The sequence below is a fragment of the Argiope bruennichi genome, chromosome 3 (genome assembly GCF_947563725.1).
Source record: "Argiope bruennichi chromosome 3, qqArgBrue1.1, whole genome shotgun sequence".
NCBI classification, from domain to species: Eukaryota; Metazoa; Arthropoda; class Arachnida; order Araneae; family Araneidae; genus Argiope; species Argiope bruennichi.
The window spans coordinates 138,238,757-138,258,042 of NC_079153.1; the positions used below are offsets into that span (position 1 = coordinate 138,238,757).

General features: G+C 30.1%; 1 protein-coding gene across 2 annotated transcripts in view; it reads right to left on the reverse strand.

The window, feature by feature from the left end:
* Positions 1 to 1,927: 1,927 nt before the first annotated feature.
* Positions 1,928 to 19,286, reverse strand: part of LOC129963423 (gelsolin, cytoplasmic-like) — a 35,754-nt gene continuing 18,395 nt past the window's right edge. For both annotated transcript variants that reach the window (XM_056077780.1, XM_056077781.1), the window contains exons 14-19: positions 18,567 to 18,650; positions 16,712 to 16,773; positions 6,149 to 6,332; positions 4,808 to 4,918; positions 4,584 to 4,709; positions 1,928 to 3,866 (exon numbers count right to left, since the gene is read on the reverse strand). In XM_056077780.1, the coding sequence (XP_055933755.1) occupies positions 3,837 to 3,866; positions 4,584 to 4,709; positions 4,808 to 4,918; positions 6,149 to 6,332; positions 16,712 to 16,773; positions 18,567 to 18,650 (597 nt within the window). In that variant the 3' untranslated portion in view covers positions 1,928 to 3,836. The remainder of the gene's footprint in view (positions 3,867 to 4,583; positions 4,710 to 4,807; positions 4,919 to 6,148; positions 6,333 to 16,711; positions 16,774 to 18,566; positions 18,651 to 19,286) is intronic.

Below are 19,286 nucleotides of genomic sequence, written 5' to 3' on the forward strand. Positions count from 1 at the left end.
CAAAAAATAGCTCACATAAGTGATGGGACACCATTAGACATGCAACAAAATTCGCCTGAAATAAGCAATAAAAATATTTTTGGTGGTTTTATTTTTACTCAAAAGCAATTGGCAACAATTTATAAAATCGTCTGCAGTATTTCTCTCCAGTTTGTTTTGGAATTTTTGTGCTTTTTAGCTCTGTGCAGCCATGAATGCTAAACGAAAAGAAACTTCGTCTGAAATTCGAAAATTAGTTATTAATTTGCATATTGAACGTGGAAAATCTATTAGAAAAACTGCTGAAACAGTTAACTTGAGTCATTCAACAGTTTTCAATATCGTTAAACGATATAAAAAGAATCGTATTATTCAGGATAAAAGAAGACCTGGCCGACCAATGGAACAAAGCTATCCAATGGAATAAAGCGAATTATCGTTCGAAATATTAAAAAAAAATTCCAAGAAAGAGTGCTCTTAAAGTTGCTGCTGATTTACAAGCATTATATGGAATAATTGTTAATCCTGAGACTATTAGAAGGGTAATTCGATCTGCTGGATATCACGGTAGAGTAGCCAGGAAAAAATTCTTCGTAAGTGAAAAGAATAGAAAACTCAGACTAGCTTTCGCAAAATCCAACATAAATAAGAATTCTGATTACTGGAATAAAGTTATATTTGCTGATGAGAGTAAATTTAATATATTTGGTTCTGACGGTAGAATCTTGGTGTGGAGAAAACCCAGGGAAGAATTTCGTAAACAGAACTTGGTGCCAACAGTAAAACATGGTGGAGGAGGAGTTATGGTATCGGGGGTGTATGTCTTCCGCTGGAGTTGATAATCTTGTTTTTATTACAGTATAATGGATCAGTACAAGTATATTGACATTTTAAAGCAAAATTTGAAATCTTCAGCAGGAAAATTGAACCTTCATAACGATTTTAAATTCTACCAGGACAATGACCCCAAGCACACTGCTTTGAACGTTTGGCTGCTGTATAACTGTCCTGAAATAATAAAAACACCACCACAATCTCCAGACTTAAATCCCATAGAGAATATTTGGCAAGAATTGGAATCAAGAATTCGCAAACACACCATTTCTTCAAAACAACAATTAAAATCGGTGCTTTAAGAAGAATGGGGTAAAATCACTCCAGAAATCACAAAAAAATTAGTCGAATCCATCCCAAGAAGATTAAATCATGTTTTAAAAGTAAAAGGAAATCCAACAAAATATTAAAACCTTTTAAAAAGTAAAATTTGTGAATAAATATTTGATGGAAAAGTAAGTGTCCCATCACTTATGTGAGCCATTTTTTGCTCCTTTCTAAACAATTGTATTTTTATTAAATTAATATTTTGACAAAATGTATGTTATACAATAATTGTTATTAACTTTAAATATGAAACACACCCAAAAAAATTTTGTTCATGTTTATTTATTTATTTTATTACAGTTTCCTTTTGTAAAGCATAAGTGTCCTATCACTTTTGTGAGACTGTATATACAGTATATACTACTACTATTCTATAATATATACAATAGAATAGATAATCATTTTACTGCTATTTAATTCGGTTATTAAATGAATAATATATTTCATTGATTCATTATGATTACACTTTTAAATATTTTATTTACTGGCTAATCAGTTTTAAACTATCGACAAAATCCTAAATAACACATTTTCTAACAATAAAATCCTAAACAATGCTGAGATTTCAATTACAGCTTTCCTTAATAACAAAGGAAATGTTTGTAGATAAAAATATTATTAAAATTCCTATATTTTTAAAATAAAGCAATAGTTGTCCATCAATTTTAAAAAATGATTTCATTAATATGTCTGAATTCTTTTGGTTACATTAAAAACTTTTCCTAAAATAATAATTTAATTCCTCCTTCATACACGTGATATTTCAAACCAGATTAATACTCTAACAAAAGCATAAAAAATATTTTATTAATCTAAACCACCTCTACATTGCAGAAATATTATCTTGAGTATAATAAAAATGGAGTTTAATTCACACTTCATTAACTTTGAATAGTCTAGGGACAGAAAAAGAAGAGTAAAAAATATATGTAAATTAATGATTAAAATTTCTAAAAGAATTTCAATTTGAACACTTATTTTTCACTTTTAAGGAATGAATGATGAAACACAAGCTATACAAAATAAATAAACTATGTAGACAAATTTTTAACTAAGAACTTCAATGATTTGATATATATATATACTATTAGTTCTTAAAGCTCAATTTCTGTTTATTAAAATATTATACAAATAATAATAGGACTAAGAATATTACTCCATTTAAGAATATTAAATATAGATTTCTGCAAATTATTCTTTGTAAAAAAAAAAAATGTAAAGATTTTTTTTTTTTAAGCAAATAAGATATTTCTCATTTTTTATTGCACATAATTAAGTATTTTCCAGCCAATATATTTTCAAAAATATTAAATAATTTGTATAAAACATATACTGAAATAATTATATACAATGTGTTTCATAATGCAGAAATTTACATATCTTTGAACCAATATCTAAGTATAAAGGTGTAATAAATGGACGTTAAGTAGTATCAAAAAATTTCATAGCACTTTAAAATAATAATGCATATGAAGTCTCATTTTTTTTTCTTATAACATTATACATTCAGTCATTATACAATGAAAATTTTTGATCATTTTGCTTTATAGTCAATATATGGATAAATTATACAATCACTATAAAAATACACATTCACTTTTTAAAAAATAAGCAGATCTCTTTCTCCCTGACTTGAATAAGTAAAAATGCTCATATTCCAAAGGCTTTTAAAATGTACAAATTTTAAACAAGGAAAATTATTGTACAATCATTGTCCATTAAAAGAGAATAACGTTTAAATAAAACAACACGGTAAAAGCATTATTTCAGAATATAATACTTCAATGAATACATCTCTTTCATTGTTTATATCATTTATAAAATTTAATACTTTAAGAACTATATAATACCACACTTAAAAATATAAGTACATGCAAATATATGTATTCACTCTAACAGTTACCCAAAAGTTAATTTCTAAAAGAAATTATGCCACGAAAAAACTGATTCTTTAAATAAAGTACAAAATTATATAAGTTGTTTGAATCATAATATGTACTGCTAAAAAGTTATATTTACATTTTTCAAATTCTCTAATCCTATTCGCTAGTAAAATATTCATGACACACTATTTTAAATAAATAAGGATCTCTTCTGAAATTCGACAGAGCGAGGTTATGAAACATATATATCAATATTTTAGATCATTTCAAGGGTATCTCGAGGATGATTCAGTCAATTTTAGTTTTAGAGGAGTCTCTCTCTCTCTCTCTTAAATTGCTAATTATTTTTGAGTGATAAAATCAAAAGGCTATATAAAAATTCTAAATTTTACATCTTTTCAACAGGATATTTAATGATACAAACAACAAAACATAATTTCTACAAATATTTCAAGAAATTCCTAAACTGAAATCTATGCCAATATCTAATAGTTTAGAAATTAGTTATAAGGCCAAGATTAGAGTGAATATCCAGTATATACCTCTTATGCTTTCACTATAATAAGTTTTTGCATAAAAAATCAGCATAACAGTCCATAACATTGTGCATATAAAAAGAAAATTGATTTCTTATATAATACTTTGATTACAACAAAATATATCACAGTTAAAAATATAAGCATTTGCACCGCAATATTTAGTTTAAGCAGCAAGCTCAGCCTCCTTGCACAAAACAAACGAAGTTTGAAAGATAAATAAAGAATAAAGGTAAAATGATAATCAATGCAGAATTGAAAACAGGAAAAGAAAGCTTCAGACCTTCAAAGCTAATTTGGAAAGTTCCTATAACAAAAAAAAAAAAAAAAAAAAAAAAAAAAACCAAGCATATTTAAAGATAACAAGAAAGATACATTCATAAATGATGAGGATACAAAATTTTATAACTTCTTTTGGGAATCATTAGCTCTTATTTATATTGTAAAAAATTTTGAAAAATACTAAAATATTCTTTCACTGATATTACTGTAATAAAAAATATTTAATAATTATAAAAACCAAAAGTATACAGTATTTGAAAAGCATCAATAATCTACATGAAAAATTATTATTATTGATAACTTTGTGAGGGAAAAAAAATGACAAAAAATTTAAATCAAATTAAACTGCTATTCAAGTTGTGTCATTATTATTATTGCTACATTAACATAATTTAAAAAATCACAAGCTAATCATATCCAAAAGTAATTTTCATTACACATTTCATTCATCAGCAGTTCTTTGAAGGAAAAACTTTTTTAATACAAAGTGCATTAGTATTTTAACAAAGAAAAATTACTATTTGATCTGATAAAATCTGCGATTTTATTTTTAGAATAGTACCAGATCATATTTTAAACATGAATAACATACATTTCTATAAGAACTAATAACTAAACTAACTAAATGCCTTTCAAAATCTGATTAAAATGTTAATAATAACTACTACTAATTTAAAATTTAAAGCATGATGAATAAAGTTTACAAAAAAAATAATGTAAAAACTGATTAACTGCTTATTACCTGACAGAGATCTGCATTCCACTCTCCAAAATACAACTTGAAAGCAGCAGGTTCAGCACCTTGTTTAACAGTTATAATGACAGTGTTCCCTGGGTGTCTATCAGTTGGATCTCCATGGACATAATCCTATATTTAAAATTGAATGAGCATTTTATTTTCGAATTTGTAAATCAATAAAAACTGCCAGTTTAAATAAATTAGCGATTAAAAAAATATTTGAATACTTCTGTCATTTTCAAAGATGCCTCTCTTTCTTCTTGATTAGCTCCTTGACCCACCCATACATAAATGGCATCTCCACAATCCAGAATCATTACATCATCTTCAGCCAGATCCTAAATAAATCATATATTTAAATACCTTATATAAAAGCACTAAAGATTAAGGAACAGTACTCAATTCAGTAAAAAATTTACATAAAACATTACCAAGGCTTCAGATGTCCTGTTGTGGTTGCATCATACAACTAAAGTTAATAAAGCTAAACAAAACATTACAAAGAAAATCTTGGGATATTTCTTTTTTAATTCATATAATATTTAAAAAGAATTCATTTTTTTTTTTTCCCCCTTCCTATTTCATATCCTGGAATTACTACAGGAATAAAAAATAGTCTTAACATCACATTAGGATTAAAACTTTATTTTTGTTAACTAAATTCTAGCTCATTGCTTTTGCTGCATTTTAAGGAAGTAATAATAAGATAAAATTTCTTTTACAAATTTTAACTGATTGGAATATTTTAAAACTTCAATAGTAAATGCTATCCTGTAAGCAACTGCATACATTACTTCTAGAGAAGAAGGAATAATCCCTTGAAACATTTCTTTATAATAATGAATGCCTAACATAAATGGTAATGAATACAATACAGTAAACACTGTATACCATTTTCTATTCACAATAATATGTAAATTAAAATAATTTGATATTCTCGAGCCTATCAATACATTTATAATGTAATCACTTTTAATTCCGTAGAAGATAATGATAAATCCAATATCTCCACTTTAAATGCATTCTTGGTTTTATTTTTCCTTTTAATTGTTCCTTTTCAATAAAATAAATAAATACATTTTTAGCTATCAAAATATCTATTAAATAAAATGAATAGAACTAATATTCTGTCCAATGCAAATAAATAAATAAATAAAAAAAAATAACTTTTACAAAAAAAAAAATATTTTTATGTGTAATTACTTTATTTACAGCATATATTAAACTAACAAATAACTTTAAAACAAATAAAAATGAAGAAAATATTTTTAAATGAAACATAATTGCAACTATAAAAAAAAGCAAATATTTTCTGAAGCTTTAGTATTTTTTAAATATTACATTTCTCATTAACAATTTTTAACACAAAATTTTAAAAAAAATGAAAAAAATCCAAGAACTAATAGACAACAAGAAGAAAAAAAACCATGATAAATAAAATCATGAAAATTCATGAAAACATAAAACTATAATAGAGAATAATCTCAAAACAATCTACTCTCCTTAATTTTACATAATCTTTAAAAATAGAATTTTTCAGAAATTAGAATAAAGATATTTCAAGATACCTCCTGAGTAAAATTACAGATCTCTTCCATTTTTACTTTTCCTGTTTGATCAGAAATTCGGAAGAGTCTTGGCTGCAAGAATGGTCGAGATGGCAGATCCTTTGACTTAGGATACTCTGTCTTTCCACCTAAAGCATCCCAGAATTCACCAGGCTCATCTCCTTCTTTTATTTCAATAACTTCTCTAAAAAATTAAATATATTTATTATAAATAAGTTAAAAATATTCAGCAGCTGATGGATTTTTAAAACCGAAAGAAGCAAATATGCAATACATAAATGTTAGACACTAGGTATTAATAATTTATTTGGTACCAAATTTGGAATGATGATTCCTTTCTGCTTTCAGTTAGGTCTAACATAAACAAAACACTGTTGTGTTCGTGCGTCAACAAAAATAAATTGCAGACAAACTTACTATAAAACTCAATCTTATTACATTATAGATAATATTATCAAATTTACATCAACTTATTTTCACTCAAAATTCTAGCATCGTTTTTAAACAACAAATTAAAAGTTCCAGAAATATCACTGTTGCCAATCTGAATTTTACAACTATTTACAAAATAAAATTTATAATTATTAAAATAATCGTTAGCTACTTTTAAATAAAATATTTACGATTTATGTGGAAACATATACTCCCCTACCAGTAACGAATGTTATGTTAGAAAGTAGGAAGTAAATATTTTAGTAGTAGTATAAAGTAGGAAATAAGTCAAAATTTAAATTTTGAATCTCAATGGCGTCTTAATGATTCTACCAGTTCGAGATTGTCTTAAGGCTGGTTTAAGATCAGGTTGAGATACAGTTTCCTTGGTTTGAATCTTAGCTGGTTGTGGCACAGGCGTAATCTTCACGCTTCTTGGAGTTGTAAGCTGCTCTTCAGGATTTTCTTGTGGTAGTAGATACGCTGGATTTAATCTGTCTATAGTTACATTCACTTCTTTATTCTTTATCCTCAGAGTAAAATATTTTGGTGTACGGCTGATAACAAAATATGGACCTTCATAAGGGGGTTAGAGTGGCTTTCGTACTCTATCAATGCGAAGAAAAACGTGAGAAGTTGATTCTAAATCTTTGTGCACAAATATTTTTGGATGACTTTTTTGTTGAGTTTCTTTTGGTCTCATCAATTCCATAACATTTTGTAAATCATTTATAAATGTCCTGGTGACACATGCGGAATATTTGCATCAAAGAATTCTCCAGGAAGTTTGATATTCTTTCCATACATCATTTCTACTATTGTATAATTAGTATCGTCGTGGATCGCAGTTCGTAAACCCAAAAGTACTGTTGGTAACGTTTCACTCCAAGATACATTATTGTGGGCATTTAAAGCAGCCTTTCTACCTTTCCGTTACTATGCGGGTGATAGGCTGTAGTATGTGAAAGCTTAATGTCGCAGATTCTTGACAGATTTTGAAATATCTTGGATGAAAATTGGGTTCCACGATCAGTAATAAGCTCCCAAGTACTCCAAATCTTGCTATCCAATTGTTATAAAAAGCTTTTGATATTGTTTCTGCATAGATGTTTTCCAGCGGAATATCTTCCATCCAATTCGTGTATCTATCTATACATGTTACACAGTAGGTGTTGCCATTTGAAGGTGGTAGTGGACCTACAATATCGATATGTATTTCTCGAAATCTTCCAGATGGTTTTTGAAATTCACCCAATACTGATTTTATATGGCGGATTATTTTAGACTTTTGGCATAGAATACACGACTTCGCCCACTGCTGGACATCTTTAATATTTGACCATATAAATTTTGAAGAAATTAATTTTACTGTTGATTTAATTCCCGGATGGGACAATCCGTGAAATTGATGAAATATCTTCATGCGAAAATGTTTAGGTATATAAGGTCTAATATGCTGTGTTGAAGTATCACACCATAAATATTTTCCAGATGGAAGGGGATATTTTTTAAATGACAAACTTGTAGATTTTTGACAGGTTCGAAAATTCATTATCTTGTTCTTTGGCAATTAGTCATAATCTATTAAGGCAATTTCCTCAATTCTTGATAAAGTATCCGCTACCACGTTACTTTCTCCTGCAATATATTTAATTTCTGTTGTGAATTCTGAAATATATTGAAGTTGTCTAATTTGACGTGGAGAAGTTTTATCGGACCTTTGCAAAAATGCGTAGATTAATGGCTTGTGGTCAGTATACACTGTGGATTTTCTTCCTTCTAGAATATGTTTGAAATATTTAATGGTTAAATAAATTCCGAGAAGTTACCGATCGTATGCAATGTAATTTTGTTGTGCGTGGTTAAGCTTCTTGGAAAAAAATCCAATTGGTTTCCATCTACCATTTTCAAGTTGTTGTAGAACTTCACCCACTGTATTTGAAGCATCTGTGCACAATGAAAGAGGTAATTCTGGATTTGGTGAATTTGGGACAGCGACATTTGCCAAATCTTTTTTACATTTTTCAAACTGCTCAATGGTTTCCTTGTTCCAAGTTATTTTCCGATTATCTTTTTTCTTTGCTCCTTTTAAGTATTGGTGTAAAATGGCTTGAGTACTAGCGGCGTTCTTCAAAAAACGACGGTAGAAATTAACCATTCCAAGGGAAGTCCGCAGTTGATGAACAGTTTCAGGCAGTTTAATATTGAGAATTGCTTTAACGTTTTCAGGAAGATGTTTTGATCCTTCACTTGTAATTAAAAAACCTAAAAATTCCAGTTCCTTAGCTCCAAAAATAGATTTAGAAATATTAACCGCTTAACTGTTTTGCCCGAGTGCCATACGTGCATCGATTTATCGAATTTTGATAGTTGTAAGCAAAAAATAAACCATTCATAACGATTATAATTCAATATTAAAATTACTTAGAATACATAGATAAGTCAAGTATTCAATGGATTTCCATTTGAATCAAAATAAGAAAATATTCAAAAAATAGAAGGTGTCATCTTATTAGATAGTAAAGAAAATAAAACAGTTAAGGGGTTAAGTCTCTATCCATATTTTTGCAATCTGTCAAAAACTAATTTTAAGTGTTTTACGTGTTCTTCTTCTATAGTTGACGCAATTAAAACATCGTCCAAATATGGGAAAACAAAATTTAGTCCTCTAAATACCTCATTGATAAATCTTTGAAAGGTGGAAGGAGCGTTACGCAAGCCAAAACTCATTACATTAAATTCATACAAGCCGAAGGGTGTTATTATAGCAGTTTTATTTCTTGTCAGCTTCATTAATCGGAATTTGGAAATAGGCTTTATGCAAATCAATTTTAGAAAATATTCGAGTATTCTTTAAAATATGGTTCAACTCTTCTAATCGAGGTACAGGATAACGATCTGGTATGGTTTGAGCGTTCAAACGTCGGTAATCTCCACATGGTCGGAAGGAACCATCTTTCTTAGGCACCATGTGAAGAGGGCTGGACCATTGCGATTTAGATGGTCGAATAATATCATTTTCTACCATGTATTGAAATTCCTGTTTTGCTTGTAGTCGCTTGGAATCCAGTTGTCTAGCTTTGGAATAAGTAGGTTGTCCTTTTGTTGTGATAAGATGCTCAACATCATGTTCAAATTTAGATACTGTTAAATTAGGTTTAGTTAAATTTGGGTATTGTTGTAACAAATTAGCATATTTAGAAGTTTTATCCAAAGTACTAATAACATCATCAACTGTTGCTACGTGGTGTCGAACGGACAGATTAGTTATTCCATCAATAAGTTGTTTGTTATGAATATCTATTAAAAACTTAAATTTATTCAAAAAGTCAGCTCCTATTATTGCTTTATCAACTTTAGCTAATATAAAAGGAAATTTAAATTCTCTTCTAAGTCCTAAATTTAAGTTCAAAACTTTAATTCCATAAGTAAGAATTTCTGTTCCATTCGCTGCATATAATTTAAAATTATCTATTGTTTTATTTCGGTGAGTTGCAGGAATAAAACTAACATCAGCCCCTGAATCCACTAAGAACCGCAGTCCTGTGTTTTTGTCCTTTACAAATAAACGAAACTTGCGGCTTTCATTAATATCAGCAACAGCGGTAGCCGCTAATCCTGTTGCATCCTGGAGTTTCCCGCCTTTTCGCTCCAAGCACATGGGGAGTAACATTTATCAGGTCGGCAACGATCACCAAATTTAAAATGATAAAAACAATATTTACCTTTCTGGTTAAATCGCTTATTTGAACGACTGAGACTTCGAGATATACTTCGGTGATGATTTATAAATTTGGATCTAGAACGGACATTTATTTGCATCGAATCAATTTTTTATTCTAAACACAAACTTCCTTTTCCGATTTTATCTCATGAATTTTATCAGCCATCGTAGCCAGTTTGTCTAAGCTTTCTTCACTTACAAGAAGAATATTTCGAATAAAATCAGGCATTTTATCTAGCCATAAAGATTTTAACACTTTTTCTGAAAAATCGTCCGCTCTTAAATTTTTCATCTTCTGCAAAAGCTGACTTGGCTTGTTATCGCCAAGGTCTATTCCAGTAACTATGAGCTGAATTCTCTTGTTTTCACTTTCCTTGAACATATTTAAAAGTCTTTCTTTCGCCAGGGCATATTTATTAGGCTTAGTGTCCTTAATAATATCGGATATATGCTCAACATACTTCGGTTCAAGCTGGGAAAACAAATAGTTGAATTTAGTTTCTTCAGTAGAAATTTTATTTATTTCAAACTGAGCTTCGACTTGATAAAACCAAATGTCTGGTTTTTCGCGCCAAAATGGTGGAATTTTTATGCTTACTTTATTCGCTTCGGCATCCATAACAGTAACTGTTTCAATCGTAGAATGTCGGCTATCCGTTGTCATCGTAAAACCAGGGTCACCAATTGTTGTGTTCATGCGTCAACAAAAATAAAACGCAGACAAACTTACTATAAAACTAAATCTTATTACATTATAGATAATATTATCAAATTTACATCAACTTATTTTCATTCAAAATTCTAGCATCGTTTTTAAACAACAAATTAAAAGTTCCAGAAATATCACTGTTGCCAATCTGAATTTTACAACTATTTACAAAATAAAATTTATAGTTATTAAAATAATCGTTAGCTACTTTTAAATAAAATATTTATTTAAAAGTAGTAAATATTATTATTTTTTTTTTTTAGGCCGGGATAGCCTGATTGGTAGAGCGTCGGATTCGCGTCCCTTTGGTTGCGAGTTCGAACCCCACCGGCCGAAGATTCCCCGCGTGCTTGGTGGCTGACGCGCGTTAAATCTGTCGTGGTCACAAAATCCTCCATGTCGAGAGTAATACCACTGGAGGTACTGGATCAGGGGTGATCGTTCTCTGATTCAGGTCTAAATTACGATCTGTGGTTGAGTGAATGAAATGCGTGAATGAAGTCCTCCCCGTAAAAAGGGTTGTGACGTGTGTGTAGCTAAGTCGTTCTCTTGGCCCTAGATGGCGCTACTATAGAAACAAGAGGCGCTCCCCCCTCAGGCTTAAATCGGCTGTCTTCGAACAGCGGGCTTGTCCATGGCAAGTGCCATAAGAAACAACAACAAATAAAATATTTGCGATTTATGTCGCAACAAAACTATACGAGTTCTTTGAATTAAAGAGCAGAAAAGTATATCAAAATGATCTAAACTTTAAAAAATATTTTTTTTAAAAAAAAGGAGAAAAAAGTCAATATTGAAAGATTAAGCCATAAATATCACAAAGGGCACTCAGAATCTTTATCCAGCAGTACTTATGGCTCTCCATTACCAAAAATTCCATTATTTCTAAATTACATATATGGTACCATATATTTCTAAATTTTATATATCATGCCTTTGGATAGGTCATCTCGGATATATTGTGTATATTTTCATATCAAATGCACATATTTCATATATTCTAAATAAAACCCTCAGGAACTGCTAATGCAGTTCCTCTCAGATCGCTTCGCTCGCTCACCATTTAGTAAACCACTTTAGTCTAGAAACAAATATATTGTTTCTAGACTTTTATTCCGTAATAAGATAAAGCAATGTAAAGCAAAAAGTACACTCGCAAAAATCATCTGCATCAAAGTTCTCTGCAAACACAAATAACCTTTCAATTAAATAACTATGTACATCCACCAAAGAAACAATTTTTTTAAAAAATTGTGCTTTTCTCACAATTTTTCAAATTTGGGAACTATACCATAGAAGCAGAATATAAAAAAAATGATATTTACAAAAACACAAATTTAAAAAAATTGTGCTTTTCTCACAACTATTAAAATTTGAAAGCTACACTACAGAAATAGTATAAGAATTTGATATTAAAAAAAAAATGCCTGAAAGCAGCTATATTCAAATTGAGTTGATTCCAAAATAAAACAATGAAAGAAATTAAAAAAAAAAAAAAAATGCAAGGTAAAAAGTACACTCAAAAACTGAACCTTAGAAAAGTTCTTCATAAACACAAATAACTTCTCATTTAGGAACTATATATATCTGCTACGGTGAAACACCGAAATCTGGAGAATGTCGACAAACACATAGTGTATATAAAAAATGTGCTTGGTGTATATAAAATATTTGCTAAATACCCTTATTTCTGACTTTCACCGGTGAATGTCGGTATTCACCATGCACTAATGGTGAATGTTGAACATGTCCAAGATTTATATTTTTTTCTCCGTAATTCAGTCGCGATAAATTTTTTGCCTCTCTTTCTGAGAGGAATAACTAAGAACTTAAAACACACAGTACTTTCAAAATGAGAAAGGAAAATAATAGTAATAAAAAACTTACTAAATTATGTGAATCAAATCTTATTTATTGCAACAACTTAAACTATTATGACACTTTGAATTGCACAAGAGGCCCTTGCTTTTACAACTGCATTTATTTGTGGAACACTTCCTTTTGCAATGACAGCGTGTATAGCCTTGGCCACCGCTTCTCGAATTAGCTGCAGCTGCTTCTCTCAGCGAAATTTCTTGAAAAGAAATCTTATCTATGGAAAGGAGCTTTTCTTTACAAATTTCGAACTGATTACGTGTGTAAAGCTGCTTGATGGTACCATTTTCATTCGCAAGTATATAGAAGTCGGAGTCTTCTATTCCAACAACAACCGTTAACACATTTCGGTTATCTGTACGACCACGGTCGACATCAGGGACTTGTATTCGTACAGTATCACCAATTTGAGCAGGAGGAAATTGATTTTGTGAGGTTCGCAACATTTTTGTTGCTTGCAGTAGAAGATTCTCTTTCGCGGTGGCTCTTTTTATAGAAATTAACTCGTGTTTTTCATTCAGAACTTGATGTGAAGACATGGTAGATTGCAAGTCCTCTTCAATATTTTTCTTTGGAATTTGGTTTTCGGTTTGACCACCGCTGAAATTTTTTTCAGAAGTATTACCAGTTTCTTCAAGCTGTTCTTCGGTTTCAAAAGTATTGGCGATTTCTTCAAGTTGTTCCCCAGTTTCGATACTTGCGATTTGTTCGCTAGGCAAAAAAGACGATGCTATGCCTCTTTTCGCTTTAATGCCAAATATGGCTTCATAAGGACTTTGGCGTATTCCTTCGTGGTACGTAGTGTTCTTGGCAAATTGAACAAAGGGTAAACCTTCTGACCATTTATTTGTATTGTTATCGTTCATCCATGCAGTTAGCATATTCTGTATATCCTGATTGGCCCTTTCAACTGAGCCTTGTGTTTGACTGTGACGAGGCTTTCCATGAACTATCTTAACATCTTTCCACATAGCGCATATTTCGGATATGACTTGATTACTAAATTCTCTACCATTATCTGATTGCAATATTGCTGGAGCAGCAAATGTTAAAAATATTGGAAGAATGTGACACGCTACTTCTTCAGCCCTCTTAATTTTCAAAGGTCGTAGCTGGACAAACTTAGTTAAATGATCTTGATACACCATTATGAACTTATATTCACCATCTGAGTTTTACTGCAGATCTATCAGATCAACTTGACATCTTGAGTTTAACTCAGAACTGATCATTGGTTTCACAACAATACCTTTCTTAGGTGCACTGTGTTTCATTTGACACTGTTTGCATAGATTTAAATACAACATTACAACTTCATATGTAATATTTTTGTATTTATTTTGCAACTCTTTAAGCATACATGTTCTTCTTCCATGGCCTGTGCTGGTGTGAGCTTCATATAATATACTGAACAATTCCTCATTGGTAACATAATACTGTATATTCGTTTCTCCTTGTTTTAATGGCACAATTAACTTCTCTTCATCATTAATTTTTAAAACGTCAAAACGTTTTAATCGTCTGTAATCCAAAGGTGTGTTGCACTTAGTTTTAGCAGAAATCACTTCAGAAAGTATTTTAGAGTACTTTTCTCGAGAAAAATAAAAGCAATTGTCTTCTCGTTTTCTCGTTTACCCGCAATTAATACAGTTAACTTTTCAAGAAAAAGATCACGATTCACTGCAGTATCCATTCTGTATAAATAAGGAAATCAGAAAAAAAAAAAAAAAAAAAAAAAAAAAATAAGGAAACTTTGTTTTTACTATCGAACCTTGCATATGCATAAGACTGACAAAGCTGAATGACTCCACCAGCACAAAGGATTTGGCTGGAAACAGCCAGTAGCCAGGATTTGGCGGGAGACTCCACCAGAACAAAGGATTTGGCGAGAAACAAGTCCGAGGGCCCGAATGTACAAGAATGTAATGGAATATTCGATCTTTCACCGACGTATTTGGTGTTTGTTGACATTCTCTGATTTCGGTCTTTCACGGTAACATATCCACCACAGAAATAAATTTTTAAAAAAATGTGCTTTTCTCAAGAGCAAACATTCTTCATCTATCTCCATGCGTTTTTCAGTGTCTTCACTGGTATCAAACACATAACTGACCATAGCTTGGTTTCTTATGACCACTGTATAAAGGAGAAAACATGTGGTATATCTGACCATGAATCCTATAGCAATATGGCCTTGTTGCAGGAGGAGGTTTAATTTAGGCTCCTATGGAAGCGAAAGCTAAAGCAGAATTATATTTTCTTATATGCTTCCGATAGTTTCTTCCTTCGATTGAATCACTGATCAGAAAGTTTTTCAATATTTTCGGTTGTTTTAACAGATGTTCCAAAACAATTTTTTGTTATCATGACAATTTGTGTATCGGCCATTTGAATTTACTTCTTTTTCCCAGTAACGTGCCTAGCAAAAAGAATAGAGTCCTGACATAGTCCCACAACTATGATCCTGTAGTTTGGAAACTTCGCTCCGTACACATAAACGTTTAACCCTATCTCGTTCATTATGGCTGGATCTTCTTATGAACGATTCTTGGGCATTTTCATTCGACCTGTCTTCTATTTCCGACGATTTCGTTTTAAAATCGATACGGCACAACTTAAATTCATCGTAAAAAATTTTGTCAGTATTTTGACCGTTAATTTTTTGTTAAAAAATTTTTCAAACTGATGCAAGAATAGAATTCGCTTGAAATCTTATCAAACCGCATATTGATGTTCCTGGGAGAGGTCGAAGTGTTGCCAAACGGCGATTAACAAATTCGGTCTGATTTTGCGTCCACGCGAGCATTTTATATAGTATATATATATATATAGAGAGAGAGAGATTATGTTAAATTATATACCTAATTAATACAAAATTAAAGAATATTGCTATGGAAAATAATTCTCTGTACAAAACACCGTAAATTCAAACAGGTTTGCTGTAGTGGATATATGGTGACACAGACAACCGGTCTCAATTACAAATAACGAAGTTTATTAACACGAATGCACAGATGATAAATATATAGCCGAGATGTACACAAGGAATACAAAGCAATACTTGGCATAAACAGAGCCCACAAGTAGCAAACAGTAGTAAGTAACCATAACAGCACACAAAGCAGCTAGACAGAATTCCACAAGAAAAAAGAATTCACATAGTTATTCACTATGATCTCTCTAAATTCTTGTTATTCTTCATTGCATTCTTGCTTTAGTTGTACTCAACTCCTGATTCACTATAATAGGATTGGCTATTCAACACAATACTCAGAGCATGGCTCAATTCTCAATCCACTAAATGACTGAGGTTCACTTAAACTTTAAGCTTTCCTGAACTGATCCAACTAATTTGTTGCTAACTCAACTCTGACCATATACACACACTGATTCCTGTTTTGTCTGCCGGCCTTTTATAGCTTCCAGAGCAGGGCACAGCAGGTTCCCAAAGAATCAACATAGAGCTGTCAGTAAAGATAGTTTTACAATGATGGAACTAACTGTGCAGAGTAAATTCGTAACAATATGGTATTAAATTTCAAATTGACAATGGAATCACATTTTGGGGAGCTACAATCGAAAAGTTATTAGTTGACAAAGTAGATTAGTTTGCCATCAGTCTAGATATAATGTTACATTAAGAAAATATATTATTTTATTATATTTATATATACCTATTACTAAAACATTTATTTTTCAAATGAATGCCAATCTTTGTGCATATCATAAGATAAAACAAATATTTCTCAGAACTTCTACAAAATATTCTGCAAGTTTTTTTTTAAATAAAATTAAACAGCTTAAAAAGTAAAAGTATGCATACCTTCCAGGTGAAGCAATCTCAGTGAGATTTTGGCCCATATTATGTTCTTCTTCATTAGAGTCCTGAAAAGGGGGAGACAAAAATTGTGAAACTTTTCAGAGCAGAAGCACAAACTGAAATTTCAGTAATAATAGAATATTTTTCACATGCACAGAAAACAAAATATTTAATAAATAAATAATATTAATAAATATTTAATAATTAAAGGTTACAAATTTTTGATATTTCTAGAATAGATTCCTTTTTTTGAAATTATGCCCATTTTTAAAAATATATTTTAGGGCAAAATTAGACAAGATCAATACCAGCGAAAATCAACTCTAGCATCTGCATCATAAAAGTGCCATATTTTTCATATGAAAATTGTACCTTTTTAATGCATATTAAAGGGCATTTAATGCATACATACTATGCATAAATATAAACTGTTTAATTAGTATTATAAATTATTATACAAATGACTGTTTCTGGCAGACAGCTTGCTCACCACCCACATTATTGATCTTAATTAATTATAAGTAAATGTGTGTAGCCTTGTCCAATAAATTTCAAGCAATGATATTTAATTCATGTTACTTTATAAGCCCTTATACATATTTCATTTATTACACCAACATATCTTAATCATCAGTCTATATTTTAAACAAATATTTTTTAACAGGAAATTAGAATTGGCAAAAATTTAACTAATCCAATTGCATACAAACAGGCTAAAAAATACAAGCTAAGGAAATATAGTATTTTTGATATCTATTAATTGTAACCTTTTCAACCTAAGAGATAACAGCCTTTGTCACTACATTCCCCCACTCCACTGTTGACATTCAATATGCTAAATGAATATATAAGAAGCAGATGGAACCATTCATCACAGTAGGAAAAAATAAAAAGTAATTTGTTTTCATAATATAATATTTTAGTATTTTTGTTTTTCTTTGTGTGTTAGGATATCACTATTTGACAAGACTTTTTTCTTCTTTTTTTAATGACTTCAGTAGCTTTTTTTTCCCATTGAAATAAAAGGCACACCAGATTTATTTTGTATTTCCTTCTTTTTTTTCATTTAATTCATTCCATGCAGGACTCCATAAAACTTATTCAGCATCAATTGTTCCATCAGTCTAATTTTTTTTTTTTAACTCTGCCAATTTGCATGAGATTTTTTTCATTTTACTAGAACTTTTATTCTAACAATAAGACCTGAGATATTATTGGCAAGCTGAAATTTCATCTTAGATAGGCATAAATTTTCTACTAAGCATGTAAGAACTAAATTGCTTCTTACTATCAGTTTAAGAAATAGTTCCTCTCAATAGTCAATGTTTGCTACTGCCCCAGGAAAAGGAAGAAAAATCAATGAGGATTCTCACTTAGAAGGTTTTATCAGACTTTAGGAGAACTACAAAGTATTGTATTGAGCAAAAAGTGACATGGCAAACTAATTTAAGGGAAAAAATTTGCAAGTTGTTAAAAACTAAGAAAATTATTTCAAGAGAATTTTTACACAATTTTTTAAGAAAAAAAATAATAATATTTTTTTCCAAAATGAAACCTTTTTTATGAGATTTTTCCATGTTTTCAACAGAAAATTCCCAATTTTTCTTATTTTCCACATGGTAGACCTCTGTGATACTAACTTTTTAAGAAGCATACATTATGAAAATAATCAAAGTAAGGTGGGGTGAGTTTGGCGCAGCACATTTTATCAATCCTTTTAATTACTAAAAAAAATATGTTGAATAACTATCATTAAATATCCATATAATATAAAGTTTATTCACATTCCCTTCATTTTCTAATATTCAGAAACAGCAATTGTAAAGTCATCTAACATTTAAAAAAAAAAAAAACATACTTGTCCAATCCATAAGTAAGTAACTGATGGTGTCTCTAAAATAAAAACATCATTCGAGTTCAGTGAATCACTTTTTTCTGGAACCTAGAAAAATTAAATTTTACAAGACAATTAGAATTAAAAACAATTTAAGTACATAACAAGTAGTAATTACTAGAAATCTACATTTGTGCTTGATATTAGCAAATCTATCCGCTTACCTAAATCCATATATTTAATTTTATAAGTGCTTGTAAATTTTCCCTACAACAAATATTTATAAAGTCCAACAAAATTTGATTTTAAATCAAACAAATGTTCAGTATTTGTTAGTATTTGGTAAATCAAATGCATTGATACTGAAGAAAAAGAAATGAATTAAACTCTTTTACTCTACATAAATAGTGATCCATTTACATAATCAGTTTGAGTTCACATTAACCTTATAGGTTCATAATCAGGATAGGATAGAATAGTAGGGTTTACTGGCACAGGTGCCAAATTTGACTATGTTGCACCAAACATATGATGAGAGTGTATAATTACATGTTAAAAGTGGGACATTAAAATTATTTAAAACCTAGTTTGTAAAAAGAAATATGCACAATGTAACAATAAAAATTCTCACAAGTATAAAGAAAAGCACGAAGGGTACAAGCTATAATTGTTAGATAAAACCTAGAGTAAAATGATTTAGTAAAAGCCAAAACATTTCAAAGCAAAACAGGTTAGGAGCAAAGC